At 34.0% G+C, this 24,097-nt stretch overlaps 1 protein-coding gene across 1 annotated transcript in view; it reads right to left on the bottom strand.

The window, feature by feature from the left end:
* Positions 1 to 9,405: 9,405 nt before the first annotated feature.
* Positions 9,406 to 24,097, bottom strand: part of SPOCK3 (SPARC (osteonectin), cwcv and kazal like domains proteoglycan 3) — a 194,705-nt gene continuing 180,013 nt past the window's right edge. Inside the window, exons 8-11 of the mRNA XM_082759052.1 lie at positions 20,478 to 20,699; positions 13,736 to 13,798; positions 12,370 to 12,507; positions 9,406 to 11,402 (exon numbers count right to left, since the gene is read on the bottom strand). Of these exons, the coding sequence (XP_082615178.1) occupies positions 11,230 to 11,402; positions 12,370 to 12,507; positions 13,736 to 13,798; positions 20,478 to 20,699 (596 nt within the window). The 3' untranslated portion in view covers positions 9,406 to 11,229. The remainder of the gene's footprint in view (positions 11,403 to 12,369; positions 12,508 to 13,735; positions 13,799 to 20,477; positions 20,700 to 24,097) is intronic.

Here is a 24,097-nt window from a genome sequence, read left to right as displayed (position 1 = left end):
GCTTACACTTATACAGTATTTTGTTAAAAGCAAAATGAGCAGTTATGCAACTACTTAATTTCACCAAAATCTAGAACTTATGCTATAAAATAAAAGCTTTTTTTTTACCAAAATATCACTTATTATTTCTTTGTGTATAAACAGGGCCTCTTTATTCATGCACTAAAAAGGAGAAATCATCTCTTTCTTAAGGAAAAGAATCTAAAACTCATCTTCTGACCAGCAAACACATGCAACATTCTATTTGTTTTGTCATCTAGTGTTTTGTTGAGAGTAGTCACTACCACAGCCATTCTAGAATCACCTCTTCATAGAATTATTTACCTTCTGAAGTCATGGCATTTTCTTGCTCTATTGAAAATGTTCATTACTCACTGTCTTCACAGATAATTTTAATTAGCTGAGAAAGAATAAAACAATGCAAAACATCACTATGTAAAATGTCTATGGTCATTCCTCTCAAAGAAAGCAAGCAGATCAGAAACGGGAACTTAATTTGAAGTGCAGACAGATGTGAAGACTTTGAGGTTTGCCTCGAAGAAGTAAAGAAGTTTGGCTGCTACTGAAAACTTTTAGATCTGGAAATTATACGAGAAGGATTCCCAGATGAAATTTGCAGTACTTCCTACTGTTGGCAAGGTAAACAATAAACTGAAGATATTTCTAACATTGCCAGCAGAGTCACTGTAGCATTATACTACTTCCATTATGGGAAAGTATAATGCATCTGGCAGATGATGGTAAGTATGGTTACTCACAGACATTTCAAAAATAATAAAGTATTAAAGATACATTTTTGGATGTATGTATTTTACCCTGTGGAAAAAAAAAAAAAAATGGCAAAAAGAAAAAGTCATAAATTTTTTTTAAATTAGTTAAAAAGACTTTTTTTTTTTTTTTTTTCCCCCCAGAAATAAAAAAGTCAAATAATGAGTTTCAAAGAAACTTGTAAAATTTAACTGAGACTGTAATAAAAATCCATGCTTTAAAAGGAGTGGGATATTAAATGATTTCTCATGAAAAAAATAATATTACATTAGAACAACTATAAAGGTCTTTTTCTTCACAAGCATGGTAGAGTAAATTATCAGTGACCCCTTTATGCCTGTCAAATGCTATTAATGTCATATAGCTTGGTGAGAGGAAAACTTACTTTTTTTTACATCTGTTTTTTAATACCACTGTATGCAATCCAGTAAGATGTAATATGTAACATGTAGCATGTAACATCTGTGTAAGATGTTATACAGAATACAAATTCCAGCCAATAGGTCTTTTTTTTTTTTTTTTTCTTGATTCAGTTGTCTTTGTCAGTTCTAATATTCAGCCAATAAAAGGGCACTAAGTCTTCCAAGAGATCTTGCCTAACTCTAGGTTTAACTTCCAAGAATTTGTAATGAAGGTCAACAATGGCAAGACCTGATTAATTTGGACTTTATAAAGAATCTGACAAAGTTCCACTCAACAAGACTTCTTTCAAGAAATAAGCCAGAGGACTAAGTATGAGAGCAAAGAAAATGTGATGTAAGAGGGAAAAAAATATCGTGTGAAGTACTTGTAAGAACATTTACTTTCTGAGTTAACTGCAAGTTTCTAGGGAGTATGAAGATGGCCATCTGCTTCTGTGAAGGATCATATGGAAAGGATCTTATGGAAACTGCAGAAAAAGATCTGTTGAGCTTATGATACTGGAAATAAGGAGCTTTCTGACTTCTTGACAGTAATCCTTCAAAAACAGAAAGTATTTAGTGGAAAAATAGATGTAATATGGGTGATGAATAGATCCAAATATATGGAAAATTCACTTGTGCAGTAGACAGTTATTAGATATGAGGGTTTTCAATAGATAATACCAAAGAGAGCAGAAGCACTATGTCTTCCCAATGAAAAAGAAGTCTCCCCAGTAAAGTCACATTCAGAAGAGGGAACAACTTGTTACAGTTTCATGTAGTAAGAAGAGGCATAACTGAAAATCATGCTTGCTCCCTCTGTAATCAAGACTATTTGTTCAGAGGACGTGTTCATCACTTCCTAAGTCTGCTGAGAAGATGCCACTTGAAGGGTGACTCTTAGAAATGATGTATAGGGGCTCTCTTTTGGTTCTTTCAGACAGCTTCTAGGGGGACAGTCAGGATCTGCTATATGCTTGCATAGCTCGGTATAGATTGGGAGCCATTTACTGGTGCAGGACACATGACTGATGGCTAGAAGCATTTCTGCATAAAAGCAGAAATGTTAATGTCATTAATGGACTTTTTTTTAATTTATTTTGGTTTGGTTTTTGTGTGTGGTGGTGGTGTTTTTTTGTTTTGTTTTTTTAATGTGTACATTTTGTACAACTCTATTCTGATTATCCATTTCTGAACCACTAATATTTAATGTAGACCTTGCCATGTATGTGAAATTAGAGTCTTAAAAAAAAAATAATTGTATATTTTAGAGATGGAAAAAAATTCAGGTCACACTTTCCAAGCATGCATTTTTTAGTGAAAATTTTTAAAGTTACAAGCAGTCTATGAGGTGGATTATTAAAACCTGGAGAGGACTTGGGCCCTTAAGAATAACTAAGGCCCACCTGGAATCACACAGATTCACATATCTCTGTGTAACTGTAGCTGATGTTTTTTTTTACTAAACACCACTTAAATTTCAGTTGGGATGATTTCAAATTTAAATTTGCCTTGAAACTACATCTTAGCTCATTTCTTAGCAACATAGCTATGAAGAAATTCGGAGCGCTCTGGAAGGTTCACTGCAGCAATCATTTCAAGATCAATATTTTAGCTGCTGGAACCAAGTAAAAGATGTTACTGGAAGTCGTAGCTTTCTAAGGGAAGTACCTGACAAGCTCTAATATCAGCATTCTTAATGAGAAAAAAAAAAAATACTAAGTTTAAGATGGTGATTAGACATGTGATGTTTTATTTATTTATTTATTTATTTTAGTGCTTTTATCACAAGAAGGTGTTCTGAAGAAGCAAAGCAACATTTTTTGACATTTTTGTGTAAACACGCTGCGGTATTGTTTCTTCCATCCCAAGAGATGGTGACTGGAACCTCTTCCTATGTGAAAAATGCAGCTTTGGCAATTGACACAGATCATAGGTGGTTTGCTCCCTGAGCAAAATGTAGTCCCAGAAATACGGGATAAAGTGATAGCTGTTGACTGATGCAGAAACAGATCAGAAGACTAACAGAGCCTTTAGAAATCTTGTGGAGGTTTCTTACCCTCAGTAGATGACAAGGCTTCTGCCTTATTTTTTCTTCCTTTTGCTGTCATTTCTATATTTTTTCTAACAGCTGGGCCAAGAATATTTGAAAAGTGAAGAAGCAAAATTAGAAGTAAACCTCACAAGCAAAACATTTATTTCTTTTTGAGACAGACAAAGTGAAAATATGTCTATTCTGTGTTTACAGTCCAGCCAGCAGAAATTTTAAGTTGGCATGCCTGACATAGCAAATGCTTTTTATGAAGATAAAGTAGAGAACCCACAGAGGCCACAGTTGTGGGACTATCCAGTTTGACTATGCAAAATGAGAAAAAATCTCTTCCTTTTTCTCATAAGATCCAGGGAAGCAGCAGCAGCATTACCATAAAGCCCTTAGGCTTGTGCAATTCCCCTTAAGCAAATCTTTACTCTGTGACAGAACTGATCCCTTCATAGTCAGGTGTCAACACAGCTAAGTCAGTTGCAGGGACATGCTGTGGAGGATGGCACAGAGATGGGACGTGCTGCTCAGCAGAGGCTTCTGAAAGTCTGCACTGCTCGCGATACTGGCATTTGCATTGCTGTGTCCTGCATGCCAGAGGAGATGTGGGATGCATGGCAAGGCTTCTGTCTGCACATAAAAAGAGAAAAGGCCTATCCCTGTAGAGCAGCAAATAATAGGAATTTTATGCAATTTTGTTCCTGCTGCTGAAGATTAATAGGCCTTTTTTTCCCCATTGTTATGTAGTGGTATTCAAAGAGCAGTGGAGTGGGAGAGAACTTAAGATAAAGACCTCTAATTAACAGGAAAAGGCATGTATTACAGACATGAACAGGGTTGGGGGGAGAGAAGGGGAAAGAGCTTCTTTCACTCACTTTCTCATAATAACTGAAATCTAAATATGGGCAGAGAACAGTTAACCAGGCAGCTAGTGCTTGTGGTGTAAGTCAGATTTGTGAATCACGGGAGTGAACTGTAAATTGCAGTCTACTTATTAGCTGCTTGGTCTTAAGACATACCTTGTACCACCACTGACACTTCTTTTATCTTTTCAAAACTGATACAGGAAACTTACTTAGATGGCAATGCTTTTTCTGCTATTGGTGATTGAAATGAAAATTACTATGCAAAGAGATAAAGTCCTAATGTAATTTCAACTACATAATAATCAAGCTATCTTAATGGACAAGATATACAATTTTCAATGACATTATTCCAGTTTTACTTCAGAATTTAAGTAAACTACCATTTACATGAACAACAGCTCTGGACCATTTCCTGCACTCAAGCAAGTATTTGTAATGAATGTACCAGAATACATCTGGGCAAATATCTGCTATAATTTTTTTCTTCTAAGGAACCCTTTAAAGTGTAACATTCTCAGCTTCTAGGCTGCTCAATGGTGTTATTGTCCACAGATGCTTTCTGCTATGATGCTACAATAGGAGCTGCACAGCTCTCAGCACACAGAAGTAATTTCCGCTGTGAATGATATGCTACAGAGCCTAACAAAAATGTGCAAGGGCACTTAGTGGAAAGAGCAGCACAAGCAATGAACTTAGAATTCTCAGTGCCTTATTTTGTTCTCAGTGATAGAATCAGTCAGCTGCTCAGATACATAGATGTTGCCAACACCATCTTATTCTAGTTTTCTCTTGAGCTTCTTTCTGCCTCATTCCTTTGAATTTGCCTTACTTACAGCATTACTTCTCACCAACTCCCTCCCTTCGTTTTTTTGTTTGTTTGTTCATGTGTTTGCTTGCTTACTTTTAACTAATAAAATAAATTTCCCATGAGCAAAGTTTATATTCAGGTACATTTTAAACAAATAAATTAAAACTGTAGGTAGCTTTTATTTGCAAAATATTCCAAGATGATCAGTCTTATTTAAACAGTGCATTTAAAGCTGCTGTGCTTTAAAGGAGTCTCCTTTCTTTATGCTAGCAAGATTTCTATGAGCAGACCCTAGAGCTCTTACTAATGAAGGAAGCAGCCTTACTCAACACTTAATTCCCTCTTTTCATTGGAAACTAGTCTACACTTCTGAGTGTTTTGGGAAATTGTGGGAAACACGGCTAACTAGATTGAATGACTCAGGTGTTTTGGCCTGTATTCATGATGGTAGCATAGGTAGCATAGGTAGAAATTGGTACTAAATAAAATGCTGATCATAAGCTATGGCTTCACGTTTGAATAGAAAGGATGAAAAGACCAATCCATGAATGTTTTTTGGGACATAGCCTTAGCAAAACACCAAAACACGCAAATCCACATTTGATGAGAGCCTTCAGAGACACAGGCTCTTCAGAGAGAAAGAAAACAAACCTTGCCACAAACCCCAGTTGGATCCCCAAGTTTTCTATTCCTGATTAGTACACACAGTGCAAAGTGAGGCTAAGCTAGACAGATCAACCTCCAGCAACTCAAGCTGTCGTCTTTCCACATTTCGGAGGCCATGCATCCACACAAGTCCTTATCTGGTTATGTGAGATAGGCCATGTGTAATGTTTTCAAGCTGTATGCTTAACAGTCATGAACTTATTTTTTCAGTACAGAATAATACCATTTGAACCCCCATACCTACTCACTTGGCTTTTTAGTGCTTTTTCACTTGAGTTCACCTGCACATCAGGAAACTAGTATTATCAGTGTCACTTTGCATAGTCCATCGTCTCATTTGAATTTACACTAACATATAAACTTGTAGCATCCATTTGGTCAATTAATTGCAATGAAGGCAAAGCCCAGTGCCATTAACTTTGTACAAATTTTTTCATCATGCTGAACAAACATGAAAACTGCCCAACCCAAAACAAATACATACACTTACATATATGTACAACTCTACTTGCCAAGTAGTTGCCACAGAACAATAAGTATTCTTAGTTTTTAACTATTTCATCCTTGGTGACTGGAAAAAAAAAAAGCATACCTCATATGATCCAACAGTGTTTTTATAATCATGTTTTGCTTTGGGAGATTTGGCTTGAATTTATATTTGTGACAACTTCAACATCATCTGTGGGTTTTGTTCTCATCAAGAATTAATATTTACACTAGCAAACAGATAAAGAACTTCAACAAAATACAGATTTTTTTCTTAAAGCTTGTTTCAGTTGCTTATCACCAGGGCAGCACTAAGGAACATAGAGAAGTGAAGTAAAACTAACTGAACCCCAAAGATGTTTTGTATGCTATTCCAAAACAATCAATTATTAATTATCACATGCTGTTAGATAACTGCATTATTCTCTACCAATAACAAAAAAAAATGTAGCATCATGGCTGCAAAAATAGACTCTTACTAAAGAGCTATTTTTTTATTTTTTTATTTTTTTTGAAAGAAAGCATCAGTAATCTTTGCTAGCTTTGAAAAAAAATATGTCAATTATTCTTTTAATCAGTACTTCACCACCTCAAACCACATAAATTTTAGCATGGCCCTCCAGTCCCCTCAGGCACATGGACACACAGTAACAGAAGTGTTACTGTACAGTAGAAGAGATCCAGTTTCCTCTGCTTCATCAGGACTAAGTCCAACAGGCAATGCAACCTCACCAAAAACTGTCATCAGATAAGTGTGTTATGTAAACAAACTATGAAATGGGAAAGGAATTTGAGGGTACTGATCTGATGCTAATCTGATGCTAAAAAGACCTATGGAACACCTTCAATGACAAATCTTTTTAAAAATGTTTAGACAGATCTTTTAAACTGCATTTGCCTCATGAACAGTATTCTGTTCATAACAATAACAATAGCAAATTAGCAATGTGCTTTTGTTTGTTTGATTGTTTGTTTTAATTCAGGAGACTGCAGTTTGCTGGCAAGAATGTCGGTAGTTCACAAAGCAGCTGTGAATGGTACTAAATGCTATCAGTAGACAGGGACATGGTGTCATCTCTCTGTCCATCTGTATTTTAACTGATTGATTTCAACTAACTTGAGAAAAAATAAACTACCCTATTTACGGGCATGACAGATTTGTAGATACCATTCTCTGAAATTTTAATCAAAATTTTCTGTGGGTTGATATGGAAAGCTGGTGAAGAGATATAAACCACACTGCTTTATCCAATATAAATCTTTATCAAAATAGGCACACACATTTTGTAAAACTCACCTTCAGGATGACAGACAGATGTTGTATGGTAGTCTCCTTTCCAGGATATAGTTCAATTAGCATCTGGAACACAACAAAAAATTCAAGGCGAGGTGTTACCTTTTAGTGTAGGCAAAACTCTTTCCCGTTCTCACCCCAGTTCCTTAAGTACAAAGTCATTTCTACTGCCATCACATCAGTTGAATTAAAAAGTTAACAAAATGCACTCATCCTGTGCAACAAGCACAACCACATCGTGTCAGTGGAGTTCTACTATTAACAAAGGGATACACTATTACTTCAGCATGTACAGTATGGTAATTACCTTCAGGAATGGGATTTTTTATTTTTTAATTTCTGATTTATCATAAATTATAAAATAGTTAACTACTTAAGCTGGAGATTCTTCATTACCAATTCCAATTGTTCTTGATGTTTATTTGGATCTGTTTCTTCAAATGAAAATTTGGTGACAAAGTGCTTAGTGAACCAGATGAAATAAATTGTGGACACTTGTGGACAATTTGCAACTTCTATATTTAGATTGGTAGAAAAACACTAAAAATTATTACTTTATTTCAAGTAAGCTTGTGCTGCAACAGATCTAAATCCAATTTAAAAAAAAATAGTAATTTTATATATATATACTTCTAATGAAGAAACCCTGTAAAAACAAACATTTTTAAACTTTCCTATAAAACATAAAAATAATCCACTTTCTGTTATAATTTCATTATTCCACCTGGGCACTTGACTCTTTCATACTTATAAAAATACAGTTCTTGTCCATGTGTAAAAAGCAAGTAAAATTTTTTCTACTGTCATTTTATTCCAACTTCCTCAGTGTTGTACAATAACCTAGTTTTTACAGATGTAAGCTAATGACACTAATTCCTTTGGTTCTAAACTAAGTACATCTATATGGCTTGACCTGAAAAAAATAATATTTCCTTCAGAGATTATATAATAACTAATTTAACGGAATGCAGTATTCCTTATTTTTCATTGAATATGGGAATTACATTTTCATATATTCTCAGTTAAGTACAAAGATTAATCAGTCTGTAAAATCTCCAAATTTATATCCATATCTTTGCATATTTATAATATATTTGTGCACAGCTGTAAGATCAAGAAAATGACAGTGACACCATAAAAATGAGGAAGTTTTAAAATCAAGGATTCTGTATTGCCTTCTGCCTGATTGTACCCGTGGGGATACACAGTGCAAATTCTTGGATATGATGGAAAGAAGCTTTTGAATGGCATATTAATGTCATTATTTTATATTTTTATTTTATATTTTTAAATGAAGGCATTGCCTTCATTTGTTCTATTTGCTCCTGATTTCATGCATTTCTTTAATGCTGCAGTGCAGTAGCTCCCAATTCATTTGGTACCATGAAAGCAAATCCATCTCCAAAATATCGATCCACACTTACCTACATTTTCAAAGGAAGTCTCACATTACTAACCTCTTCTCTAGCTTTTCCTCACAAATGAGAAACAATTTCAAATGACCCTGAATCTTCACTGTCACTGTTCTCTAATAAGTTTAGCTATCTAGACTTATTTCTGACTTCTGTGATAGGTAGCTGTCATACTCAAGGACTAAAATCCAAGCCCGTCCTCCTCTTCCCGTTCAATGAGGAATTTTCAGGAAAGAAAGAATACAAACCTCTTTCAGGCTCTTCTGCGTGACAGTTCACTTCAAAAGGTCTTTGTATTGTAATCCCAATAGGCTAAATAAATTATGAGTTCTCTTTTCATACCTTAATTCCCTAAGTCACAGGTTTTAATGAAATGCATTTTAACTTTGTCAGCTACTGACCATTTGTCACAACAGGAAAGGAAAAAAAAAAAGTATTTGTTACATCAGCCAATAATGACAACATTTTATCTTTAGGTTCTTTATTTAAAATCAATTTATATATCAGTTAATTTCAGCCATAAGAAACTGTCCCATTGTATCAGAATGGTAAACTCTTAACTACTTTTATTTAAGAAAATAATACAACTATGCCCCACAAATTATGAATTAGTTTGAAAGGAAGTATGTCTCCCTTCACTATGTAATGAAGACAATGTCACAGAAGTACATAACAAATGTACAGGAAAATACAGAAAAATAAATTTTCCTTATGGGTTTTGCCTTAATCCAAAATTACTTACTGGAAATAAAATATTGATAAATGGCTTTAATACAAACAAATACACATTTTTGTAGGTGAAATGTAACTGAAGCATGAATTCTTCCTGTTTCAAAATTTCAGACCTTGTAAAAAGTCAAAATGATGGGCTATGCTGGCAGAAAGTTGGTTACAAGAGTCTTTATTTTGCAAACTATACAGAAACAGTAAAAAAGAAAATGCATTATACTTTTCAATATTACATAGAATAAACATTAAATTTAGTATTTAATGTGTAGAAATTAATTCAAATAAACTGATTTTCCCTCTAATTAATGATGGGAAACCAATGATCCAGTTTTGAAATTATACAACCTGTAGTATTACATTATACAGGTCATGTCAACTTTATTGTGGAAATGTCCTGGTTTCAGTTAGAACAGAAAAGCAATAGATATGATATGAATGAAGATGGTGGAATCCCAGAATGTCTACACAGTTAATTAACATGCTAACATAAATACAGTGATTAAAGAAATTTTCTCTACAGTCAAATCTTAAGTGCTACTCTACACAATAATTATAATCTAGTCCACGTGGTATAACAATATAACATAACAATAGAAAAAAAAAAAATCCATTTTCTTCATTCCAGCAGCAGTACCTATACTGGTATTAATTTGGTAACTGGGTGTGCTTAGCTATTTGCCTAACATCCTATACTGGTATGCATGCTAAAACCTCTCTATCTCTATTTTGCAAGGCACCTTTACAATACGTTCTCTAAGTTTCTGCACTAGTAACAGAAAACAACATGAATTTAGATAAAGATGCAAAACTATTTCCTGAATTAAGAAAATAAAAAGTATAGTTATACACTTCTTAAAAACTATGCTGGGGGCAAGTGTCAGTACTCTGACTTACAGTCATGTGTAAAGGTGATACAATTTTAAGCATTTTTTCCCCATGTAAAATACTTTATAGTAATCTGATTAGAGAGAAATACAGAGAAACAACAGTGGGCGAAGTGATGTTTGAGTAAATAACAATAAAGTCTACATGACTTTGACATGAAAGAAAGAAAAAAAAAAATGAAGGAAGGATAAGAAAATGTTAGATTTACAGAGTTGGTGCTTGTCCATGCTACTGCTTTAGAAAAACCCTTTCAATAACCTAGCCACTTCATATAAAAAACAAACAAACAAACCAACAAAAAAACAAACCTACAAATGCAAACACAAACAAGGACTTTGCTTCATTTTTCCCTTCTGTTAATTTTTCTCCATACCTTTGGTTGATTAAAGGCTGGTAAGACACTACTTGTGCACCGGAGTTTTTCTACAATAATACATTTTGATGTATTAAACAGGCAATTTGCAAAGCCTGCAGGACCTGACGAAAGTAAAGTTAAGTTACATTATTTGTCCTGAAGAGGACACACAATTCCAAGTATGGGCAAATAACTTTTCACATAAGTTTTAAAAAGACTGGTTGTTTTTATAGCATGTTTTGCACATTTATATGTTCAGTAGCACAGAACATTTCCTTCTTCTGACTACATTTCCATTGCATTTTCTTCAGCGCAAAGGCATTTAAAAACTCAAAAGCACATAATATTTCTTATTTAAACAAAAAAAAAATCTATGACTCCAGCTGCAATGTTTGAAATAATCATACAAAATATACACATTTGTTAGAATCCTTTTGATCTTGAAGAGCAAAGGGCTTTTATGAAATGTAATCTTGTGAATTTTAGAAAGGAACAATTCATTGACCCTCCTAATATAATCAAATATATCCATCATGATCATCGTCATCATCTACATCATCATCTCCTTCGTCTTCATCATCATCTTCAATTTCATCTTCATCATTCATTATTTCGTCTTCATCATCTTCATCATCTGTCCAGTCATGGAAATCACCAGAGGCAAAATCACCTGAAGTCTCTAAATCAATGGCTAAAAAGGTATGATAGTTATACAAAAGACACAAAATACACTAAATTATTGCTAATACAATATATATCATATTTATAGTGTAATATGTAAAAGATACAGAAGAAAATTTAATTTCAAGAAAATTACTTATTTTAAACTAAACATTGAACTTAAACAACATCAATAATCTTTTGTCTTAAAAGAAACCCACTTCAGTAGGGATGAATTTTTCAATGTTAAGAAAAGGAGATGAATTTTATGGGTTTGTGGAACTATAATTAGTGCCAGGAAACACTGAAAGAGATTTAAGACCAACTTACAGTTCACAATAAGGACTAGTACACCATTCAGTTTCTACATATTATCTTTAAGTATCTAGAACTGTACATTTATTCAGAAAGTATCCTGGATTAGATGGAAAATTGGCCTGAAAGGTACGCCAAATACTGCGTTAAATCTACCCTATGTTTCAGGCTATGTTCTTCTGTTGCAAAAGAAAGGAAAATGAGTAATGCAAAGAAAAATATTTTATTGCCATTTTTGATGTCTGGGACATAAAATAATGGTGACATGGGAGTTCCTGGAAGTTATAGGGCATTGGAAGGGAAAAGCAAGGGAAGACTTGGTGTGCTAGGAACTTTTGGCAATTCCTTCAAACAAACTGAAAAAAATGTCAAATTGAATTAACTAGCATACTGATTACCCAAAGGGATTTCATCAAGCATTCTTGGACTTGTATAATGCTACTCTAGATAATTAGTTTTCCCTAGGTTTATATACACTATGCCAAGCCCATATATGAGGTCTATTAATAGCTGACACAGTAATATGAGTTGCAAAAAATAATGAAGTAATAAAAATCACAGATTATATTTACATAAAATTAATGTAGTTGCATCCCATGCTTGTTCTTACTGAAGAAATGTAGCTTGGTTGGAAATCAAAGTAATACCTTTAAACCAAAGTCCATGCGAAGTTCATAACTTACCACATTCTGCTGCACCATTCGTTCTGGATCCTGTTACCTCATTGCCATATCTGTCAACACACCAACACTGCCCTACACTTCCATGGCACTGACTTGGTTTGTAATACCCATCTTCATCACATACAGGGATATATTGCCCTGCGATATATAAATATTGAATAAGAATATTAATAACTGCCCCTTGACCAATGTAACAATCATAACAGAAAATAACTACCTTTTGCTATTTCCTCATTCCAGATTCTGCCCTGACTGGTTTACAAGTGACAGATAGAAGCCTTGGACTACCTTCAAGAAAAAGAGTGGACAATCTTCCTTAAAATTTTTCATTGATCCTCTGATACACCTTCCTTACTCCTTGAATGTCTTAGTTGAGATCTTTGCCGCATGCTGGGGAAAGGGACGTAGCTCACAACTCTGAATGGGATATTCTATAATCAGTGGAGTGCAAAGAACTCTGAATAACAAGGATTAGGCTTCCCAGACTAACAAACTAACTGCTACTAGGCTTAGTAGCTTTTTTTTTTTTTTAATTTTATATATATATATATATATATATATATATATATATATATGTAATAACCAGTTAAGTTACCCACTAATATTTATTCCACCACAGAAGATAAATGTAGTGTAACACAGCAATTTTCTCAACAATAAATGTGAAAAAAAAAAAAAGTAAATTTGCATTTTATAGACACAATACCTACGCAAATTAGACTCCAAGCTAAAATGGCACCAACAGTACTAGAGACACAATCATGAACTTATTTAGTGAGGCAGTGACTTTCCTAAGGCTGAGTCCATGGTTCCTCATTTGAAAGGAACAGAAACTTTTTGAAAGAAACAAAATTTAGACAAACGACAATGTACAAAACATAAATCTGAAAATATTTTGAAGTGCACAGTTATTGTTTGAAACCATCCTTAGCAGAAATACAGTTTTGATTACTTTGGGACAAGCATTTTATTGCAGCTTTCATACAGTTGAAAAGGCTAAAATGAAGATTTACCCTACATTTTAGTAATATTAATACAGCATAAACTGATTCACAACAAAGATTTAAATTACTTAAAGAATATTACAGGTAAAGATCAGTAGACATACTAATTTAGGAGTGCCTTAGACTGTCCCCTCTGTAACTGTAAAAACGTACCTTCTATTAGGATAATAGAACAGACGTAATATCTTTTGGTAGGTAAGGTAATAAAACCAAGTTTAATAGCTTTCAAAAACTTCATAAATTTTGTTGCTAGAATTTACTGCGGTCTATCTTTGTTGGATTAATATTGATTTTATGTTGCTGTTTCACTAGGGTTATTTATGTAAGCAATAAAACCTTCAAAAGAATGATCTATGGCTCACCTAGGATCTTCTTTCCTCCTTGCTGCTTCTGAATGTTGCTGAGTTCTGTCTGGCAAGGTGGGTCTAAAATGACATGAAAAATGTTGATCAGATTACACTGTATCTAGGAAGGAAAACACATGACGAGGTTTTCATGGTTTGCTATGTTCTAAGGTCTGTTAACTGCTGATCTTAAGAGAGGTACAGATCCTGCACTAGTAGTCACAACCTAAACTCTGAAAGAAAAGAATTATTCCAGCTTGTTACAACTCCAAAATTATGAAACAGATCACCATCGTGGATTTGTGCAGAAGGCCACTCCCAGTTAACTCATCTGTAATTGTAATCTGGTTACTAGTCTGGAGGACTAGTCTGCTAGACTGAAATAGTAACTCTATCATCCCCTGCTTGATCAGTCTACAGAGATCTAAGCATGACTTTGAAGCTTGCCTCAAGTATTGGTTTGAAGTGGGATGGCTCTTTCAATTCTTTCCCTTTTGTCTTTGTTAGAAGTTATGTTCAAGTTTTGTACTTCACATATTATACTAATAAAATAAGAATTTCTCCACTTAAATTTACAAGACTGTGGTTTTATTGCAGTAATTAAAGACAGAACCCCTGAGGTCCAAAGCCCTACGTTCTGCAAAGTTTAAAACTGACCAGACTTCAGATGTCTGTAAGATGTAGAAGTTATTAAAATTCAGTTTTCCATTGTTCAGAGCTATAGCTTATTTAAATTCTGAATAATTTAATTTTCTACTCTGCATAAAAGCAAGTCTGACTATATCTCATGAATGGGAAGGAAATATATACATCTTTGAACACTAATACAGTGTACTACATTAGAATGAGAGATGCTTTTGTGGTAACAGTCTGAATCAAAAGTAATACTATTCACATGTGTCTTTAACTTACACTGTTCCCAGACAACATTCTGATAACAACTCACTAAAAACTCACATGCTATGAATATTGAATTCATTTTTCCATTTTAGCAGACCAGTTCTTTAGAATACATCTTTGCTATGCAAGTAACTCAAGGTTGCCTTCTGAAACTACTTTTGTCCATGTACACAGGAAAAAACTACGTTACTTTACGTTACTAGGGATCAATAAGATTGGCGTAGCTTATTGACTAAGCACACACTTAGACCAGAAATCAGTCACTATGTAGTGTAATGCAAAAAACTCACTTGAGAGGTAAAAGTTCAAATCAGCCTTTCCTGAATTCTTCTAAAGGAAAACATCATTTAGTCAAATGAGAAAGAATTTAGGATGTAGCTGGGACAAGCACAGGATGCACAAAGAAGTTCAGGAATGGCAAGAATACATTATAAAACCTGAGGATATTTTTCTTGTGGGAATGCTCAAACACTACAAATAAGTAGAGTAACTGTGGATCAAAATATATTTCTAGTGAACACAGAGCCTCTTGGTTGGCATAGCCTAGATATACCAATAGGCCTTTGGTTTTATTCATGAGCTCTTATCTAACTAGATAAACAGAAATTGGAACACAGTAATAACACCTCACTGAAAACAGGCTGTTAATTTCTTTTGGCTTTATGTTTTAAATGCTACAGCTCATACATTTAAAGACATAAAAGTTTAGAGTGCCCTCAACACTAGTAGACTTGCTTTTCACATTAAATCTATAATTATTGTTTTTAGAGCTAAGGCAAAATATTGTTCACAGGAGCCTTAGTGCCAGAATAAAATTAAAGGAATGTCTTTCCAGATAATAAGGAAATTTTCTGTGCATCCCCTTCAAAACAACTAGTACCTGGCATTGTTAGGTGGGTATTGTGTTTTCACTCTTTGAGTATCTGCTGGAGTTATATAAAGTTATACGTTTCTTAGTGTAAGAAGTACTTTGATGATGACCACACTCACTATTATGCCAGAAATGTTCAGCACCTTTCAAAACAAAGGGTTCTGTCTTTCCTGATATTTAAAGAGTTAAGATTTTGATTGTGTTTAGTAATGTATTAGTTTTCCACACAGCTGTATTTACAATATTCTAACGACCAATTATTTCTCAAACAAAAAGTATTTCCAATTACTCTAAAATCAAATAATGGCAGTCATTCATGCACAGAAGTACGACAGGCTAGAAGGATCGAAGGATCTATCGAAGAAAATATGCTGAAGGAGAAGAACTAGTCTAGCAAGAAAAATACATGTATTTTGTTCTATGAAAAAAAAATAATCTTGATTTAGAAACAGAGTTGCATTTATGAGCACTATTATTTACATGGAAAAATGATGGTCTATGCCTAAACAAAATCCTGTATTTTCAGCTATAAATCTTTGTTGCTATAATTAGAAACAGGAACACCACTAATCAAATGGTATCAATGCAACATGAGAAAGTTACTTAACTAAAATTCTTCACAGAGTCTTTGAGATTCACATTTAAGTTTTGCTTCTCACAATAAAAGCGGCAAAAAATTCTTAACAATGCTTAATGAGAAAGTGGCATGATGAAAGCTCAACCAATTCCTTTTGATCCATAGCATATAATTTTTCATCTCTCCCCAAATGATAATTTGTATTTTCCAGTCAGTTCCTGATTTTCCAAAAAAAAAAAAAATAAAAATAAAGATGTGATTTTCCAAAATCAGGAACTGATTGGGATTTTTTTTTTTGAACTTCAATACAAAGGCAGCATCACTGGATAACCTTTAAAGGAGGTAAGGAGACTTATTCTGTACAAAAATGATTGTTATTGTCTCCCTTGAGACTGAAACGATCCTGACATCAGAAAAATCTTTCTGATAATCTGAATAAGAGACCCAATCATCTCCATCTTTAATTCTACTTAAACAAATCTGGCAGGAGTTATATTTCTGACATTATCACTGCATTGTTATGAGTGATTCATGAACCATTTAACAGCCATCCGCAGTTCTTCAGTGCTTGAAGCACTGATGCACACCAGAGCATCCCACGTTATTAATACTGGCCCTTAAGAAATCAATATTCAGTTGTGTCAAGAGGTGATGCAAGGCTTGTATGATTAAGCTTTGGTTTACCAAAAAGAGGCACATTAAGAGAGCAACGGGAGTAAAACTGGTAGATTTGACAAAGAGTATCTGGAATTTTTAAGAGAAATGCCTCAAGGAATTGGTACTCACAATGTGGGTCTGCAGCTTTCACAGATGCACCATCTTATTAAATTACAAAACAGTGATTTTCCATCTATCAAGTAGATAATATTTGGCAGATCCCCTAGTTTTTGACGTATGTTCTACTGCAGATAAGGCTGCCATGTTATGTCTTGCCTCTGCTCAGTGTCAAGTATTTATAATTGTTCTAGGACAATGGAAGTTCTAGTTATAGGGATTTGAAGCAGTCAATACTGCACTTCAATAAATCTTCCTGGGAACTTCAGTTATGTAGCAAGACACATTACACCTTTAGAACCATCTATAATCATATTTAATGCCCTGTGGTCTCAAGAGACTGATGTAACAAATACAAATCACAATAATTATCATTATTCTGCAAGAATAAAAAACTAGAAAAACTAGTTTCAAAGTCATTAAGTTGTCTTTCATCCCTGATAGACAGAAAAACCTATAGGAAAAAGGTATCCAGAGAAATGCTAGATTAACAGATACATGCAGAGGCCTGCAGTAAAGAGATGCTTATGTTCTAAGCATTAATATTCCTGGTAAAATTGGGTACTCTCCTACTATATTTTCAAGCAGTGAGGCAAGAAAAACAAGGCTGTAATAATGATTAAGTACTGACAGAAAGAAATTCAACCTACAAAAAGGCCAACAGAGAAAGTGCCTCAGCATTTAGATAAGCACTGAAGTGTTAAGCTAGCATCGAAGACCTAAGAAAATAAGTTCTGAAGCACTTGCACAATTTGTAGGTGGAACTAGAGGGCAACACGGACCAAATCATACAGGAAGACAGCAGAGCACTGGCAAAGTGCAAATTCTGAAGTATTGCAGAAATGCATTATAGTGTCTTGGATATACCTCAGAAATGCTAAACTACACTTAGAGAAGAAGGCCAAGAAAAAATGCAATGAGCACCACTGAGACCTAAGTAAGAATTTAAGCATCAGTCAAGGTGCAACTGTTGCTACTGGGAGATTTTTTGAGCAAGACAGATGTGATTTTACTATTTTAAGAAATTGCTTGTATTGACGAGAAGTTGGGAGTAATGTGCAGTAAGGGTCTAGTATACTCTTAACTCATTACAAGAAACCTAAAGCAAAAAGAAAGAATGAAGAGATCAAATAATTGTCTGGTACTGACAGTATTGATCTGGTAAGCTAAAACTAAAGAGTAAGAGGTCTTTTCAGATGACGACTTCAGCAAATAAAAAACGTATTTTAAAAATAGCATAATAGAATTTATATCCCCCTATTATATATATTGTTGATTAAAACTTTGTATTCACTTTGAACCTGGTTAATTAACAGCATTTCTAGTAAAACTGTGTATCTGCTGAGAAAACACCTACAAAGTTTGATGAATACAGATAGCTGTCTACATGACCAGAAGCTTTTTTTTAATATCAACTTATTTTAGTATACATCAGAAAGAATTTCTATAATTTCTATACCTAGCCACTTTGTGATTTACAGCAAAGGTCTTGTTAAAGACCTTATTTAGATTATTCAATTAAGTAAAAGCCAAATATGAAGATATTAAAAGATTTAGCAGAATGCTACAATTATGATTAGAGAATTCAGTGGGTCACACATACTAGGAAGTTTGACAGTTGTGCAAGAAGTTTGACAGTTATGCAAGAAAACAAGAAATAACAAAAGAAGACTATAAGCATTTTCTCTCTTTACACCTTCAAAAATAAAAATAAAATAAAAATAAAATAAAATAAAATAAAATAAAATAAAATAAAATAAAATAAAATAAAATAAAATAAAATAAAAAGATTTTGTTGACAGTGTTCATTCAGAGGGATGGAGGCTCATGTTTAATGTGCAAAGACTACCAGGACTTGGCAACGAATAAGATTTCACTTTATTTACAACATTGATGATACTTTTTCACTACACACCCAGCCACGCTGTGGTTTCAAAAGTTATCTAATCTGTTTTATATCAGCACCGTATTACAATATGATGGGCAAGATGGAGGAAACAAGAGAGAAGCAAGGAAAAGCTTGACAATTTTGGATTCCGCAATGTGGAGAGTTGGTGTCACTCGTAGCATTGTTCCTTTTTTTTTTAGCTGCTGGAGTACCATTAACATAATCCAGTAGTGTTTAGATCAGGCTTTATACCATCATCAGATTGCAGCAGTACACTTGAGAAGGTATTTTAGACAAGAAAAGAATGTAAAATTAGTTGAAGCTAATTTATGGAAGTGTTTTCTTAAAATCCTGGATATACTACACACATTGCAGGGATCAGGTAGAACAGCCAACTGGTATTAGAACCCTGGTCTGTATTAAACATTTTATGTGCTGTACTTTCTTTGACTATTGACAAGAGCTATGTTGTCCTCCAAAGAAAAAGGGTGTTTATAAGGCTGAAATGATTGTGGGCTGTTTTTGTTTGTTTGTTTTAAAAAGACAACCAAACAAAACACATTATGTTCTTTACTTTAAAAACAAATTTGCTTGGATAATGTTTTATTGACTAATTCTGGTAGCTGTACACTGCTTATAAAAATGAAAGCCAAAATATTGTGCTACTATAAAACAATGGAGGTGCATTGAAAGATTAAATGTTAACTTTTTAAAAGCAAAATTACCACATAAAAGAAGGCAGTTAGTATATACCTAGGGAAGTACAGATTTATTTTTGTTCAGATTTACAGATGGTGTAGCATGATAAAAATCTTTATTTCCACAGAAATCAGAGACAAACCATAAATATTGAGTGATAACGGGGATTTATTGTGAAAGTTTTAATGTCACAAGTGAGATTCAAAAAATTAGATTAAAATTTTCAAATAGACTGAGCTGATTTTGAAACTTACTACCAAATCAGTCTTATCACCTCTACTGAGTATCAGAAGAACTTTGGTCCTGATTTATTCCTTTGAAAATCTCTCTCATGTTAGTAAGAAAAATTGGCAATTCTGTCTAGTTTCAGCCAACATTTGATGAGGAAATTCTTTAATTCATTACTACTAGTTTGAATATATAATTAATGGTATGACTCACCTAGATCTAAAATTGGTATATGATCCTCAGAAAAATAATGCTTATATGTTTTGTTAATTTGTTTAACTGAATCATGTCAGGACATTTGCTGGAGATTCATCCAGGCAGAAAAACTCAAGTAGTTTTAGGTCTAAATGACCAATTTTTTTTATCATAATGTTAATTCAGTTATTTTAATAGGTTTACAAAATAGAACATTAAGATGCCCTATTTTAGGGATAAAAAGGCTTATTTTACAACATAAGCAAAGTAGATAGGCAAAAAAATAACATAAAAGTAATGTTGTTCTTTATTTTGATCTCCTTCCTCTGCATACTTACTGAAAGTTGGCATGAAAAACAATATTGCTGTAAAAGCTTTAGCCACTGTTTTACACTTTATTTAGAATCTCTGATTTTCGAGGTAGCTTTTCATTTAACTTGTGTTTTTTGTTTGTTTGTTTTTTACTTCTTGTTAGGTATTCCAAGTAGATCATAAACCTTTACAAAGATTCATTATACATCATTTAAAAGCTTGTAGTTCACTGTAATAATCTTACTGTGTTAAGAAAAAGATAGAGCACTATTAAAAGATCAGTCACATACATATGCAGGTTGTTCCCATCTTTTACCTTGCTGTCTTTGGAAGCAGTAGCACCACTCATTGTTAGATATCAAAGTGTCCTTGTATGTGTCACAAGAATTGAAGAATGCCCTTGTGCATGGTTCATTCTTGTCAAGGTAAATACTTCCAAGTTCTGACTGGTCCAACAACAGGTCATAGTTTGTATCAAGCCTATTAAACATCCAGCCAAGGGAGTCTTTGCAAATTGGCAAAATGCTGGTATCAAATCCTAGGAGGCAAAAAAATAAAAAAAATTAAAAAGCAGATAACAGGAAAGACAAAGCATGTGCTGAGCTCAGCCACCATAGAAGAATGCTGTATCATGGAAATTGCTTCAGTGGTACATAGTTAGAGTACATAGGCAGTGCACGCTATTGAAATACTGTGTATAAATTATATGTCAGCTTTATTAAAAAAAATCATTAAATTAACCTGCTTAAAATTAATTTTACTATCAGTCTCCAAGCATTTAGAAATACGAGTCTTCTTGTCAAACATTATGCCTATAGCACACATATTATGTACAGTACTAAATGATCCACTATGATTTTCTGGAAAATAATTATGTTGAGGAAATTTAGTGATATTATAAATCAGGAGAGTGGAGCGACACTTAAGTGGCTTGCAATGTATACAGAACTAAGAAAAGAATGAATCCCAAGTAACTCACTGGACTCCACCTTTTTCTTCCTTTTATCTTTACCTGATGTACTGCACATCTCAGGAGACCATGGACAAGGTGACCAATAAGAGCTGCCTCCTGCCAGTATCAGATCTACTGAAACAGCTTGCATTTTCCTTAAATTGTTCCTTGGTAAATGGACCAAGAGGAACAGGCTGAATTAATTATCCCTGTAGGCAGATCTCAGATCTCATGTCCTGCACCAACTGTAAAGTACAAGCAGACTTGTATATGGACATGGAAGGGAAATTCATAAACTGCCAGGTCTCTCACACATGCAGATAAAACCGTATGTAAAACACACATTTTTTTCCTGTTCATGTGCCACAGATCCTACGATGGGCTTATGGTGCATGTGGACAAGCAGTTGAATATATATCCTAATACAGAACAAGATTTAGCGCTTACTGAATACTACTAATACAACTAAAATACTGAATATTACTCTACTAGAATAGGTTTCCAGCTAAAATGAGCAGTTAAAAAATGAGACACATGATTATGGCTGTAGAAAAGTTGACATGAGAGTTCCAATTAGTACATATGAATTCCCAGCTTCTACTACTGTTAAAATCAAGCCTGCTTTTCTTAGTCTTAGTTCTAAGACAACCACATAAACTCCCTGTCCCCAGGAATCCTAAATTAACGATGCCTTTTGCTTAAGTTAATCTTGCTCCCTGTTGCATATATTATTTATGCTTGACAGGAGGAAAAAAAAAAATCCCTTAAAGAATCCCTTCAGTATTGATCTTTTTGATGTGTTTACCACAATGTAAAAACACTGTCAAGCATTCAACCAAAGCTCACTAAACAAAACAAATTATTTTTGTGTGGATTATGAAGAGCAGAGACAGATGGGACCAGGATGAATGGATATGGTCATAATAGCGCATGTGTTTTTCACCTTTATCTGTAAAAGACATTGAAATTATTTAACAAGTGTTTCTGATTTGAAAAATCCTGGAAGGTTCCTCCACCTTAAAACATTTTTTCTAAGGATGAATGTTCAGTATAACATCAATTACCTCTAAGGCTCTGTTCCTGAAGGCCTCTTAACACTTCTCAGGTACTTTGCTTTCCTCTGCTAGTCATGCTTTCAGCTACAGATCATCCACCATTCAGAAAGGGTTTGATATCAAACATACTCTTTTCTATCCTGGCTTTTGTGTACCTGTATGAAGGGAGGAATTATTGTTGTGCTCACAAAATTTTTCAGATTTTGGAATTCTAGCCAGCTCACCAAACTTTAAGACAAGTTGCAGAAAAAGAGCAACCATGAGGAGAAGACAGATTTTTTTGAATAAATGGAAGCTAGAATGGAAGGTAAGACAAAAGCCACTTCAAACATGCATTCAGGGATGGATCTTGTGGATGAAAGTAGATAATTGCACAGAAGAGCATATCAGCATGTGGAATTTTAAGTGTGGGTTTACTGAAAGAGGTAGCACTTTCTAGCTTGAGACGCAGTATTTGTGGTCCTTGTTGGAAGTGCTCAAATCCTTAAGTATGTTGTCTTCTATGATACTAGAAGCTGGTGTTATATGTTTAATAAATTCTTCCAAGGAAAACAACAACAAGTGAACACTCTGCTTATTTTATCTATATTTGTCTGGTTCAAATTTTGCCCTAAGAAGAATACATTGATCAGAAGCACAGTGAAGGACCACTGAACATTTCAAAGGTTTCATGCAACACTAAATTATAGTTGGAATGATACTGTATGTCTGCATAATAGTTTATTCATGACTTTTTTCTTGATTTTATAAATTAGCATTATCTATTGATTGAAATTCATTTTCTATTCTCATTCCACAAGATTTTATCTTTTCTACATAGGTTTTAGACTTTAACAAAGTGTCTTGTAGAGATGTCTCACTGGATTTACAACAAAATTTCATATAATAACCTTCTTGTGTTAGTTACAACTCTGAAAAATAAAGTTTACTCATATTAAAGCTGTGATAACCTATCCATTAAATAGTATCATGTACTGGAAGCATTGTGGTTTACAGGGTCTAGCTTTCTACCAAATAACTGTATCATGTAATCACTTAAAAAACTGATCATGCTTTACCTTGAAAGTAGTGTTTTGTTTTGTTTAATTGAAAGTTGTTGTTTTTAAATTGTTTATCTTCTGTGGTATTTACAAACATTTAGTGTTTTAAATAGAGAAAATAGCATCTCTGCTTTTATTTTGCAAAGTGAAACAAGACAAACTTTCTTGACCGTCAATCACTGCAGCGTAGTGAAGGAAGTCAGAAATCTAGGTCGAATATTATATTAGGTGAAATAAGTAAAAATTGGTAAAGTACTACAGAGGTAGGCCTGTCACATGTTCACAGAGACAAAAATGACCCTTGTTTGACTTAAAACGGCATTGTCCACCTACTCCAGAATGGTGAAAACACACGAAGGTCATTATCCTGAGTTCCATGTTCATAGTACCCACTGTTAAGAGATTACTGTGTTGAAGTCAAGTTTTTGGTTCAGCCTTTGAGAACCTTTAAGTAATTGGCCAAACTTAGGATAATCATAATGACTTTCTTCCTCAACTATAATATTGAGAAATTAACACACCTCTCACTCTTGAAGGTGATATACTTGAGAAAAAGAGTTAGCAGAGCCCTTAAATACATATCTAGAGCTAAACATCTGCTGACATGTTTTGACACCATTTCCTTCCAGTACCTAAACAGGGCCTACAAGAAAGCAGAAGAGGGACTCTTTGTCAGGGACTGTACTATCAGGACAAGGAGTGATGGTTTTAAACTAAAAGAGAATAGATTTAGATTAGATACTAGGAAGACATTATTTACTCTGAGGGTGGTAAGGCACTAGAACAGGTTGCCCAGAGAAGCTGTGGACGCCCCACCCTTGGAGATGCTCAAGGCCAGGTTGGATAGGGCTTTGAGCAATCTGGTCTGGTGGGAGATGTCCCTGCCCTT

This window comes from Aythya marila (genome assembly GCF_965140915.1).
Source record: "Aythya marila genome assembly, chromosome: 4".
Taxonomy (NCBI): domain Eukaryota; kingdom Metazoa; phylum Chordata; class Aves; order Anseriformes; family Anatidae; genus Aythya; species Aythya marila.
Note: the sequence above shows the minus strand (reverse complement) of the source record. Positions and strands in the feature narration are given on the sequence as shown.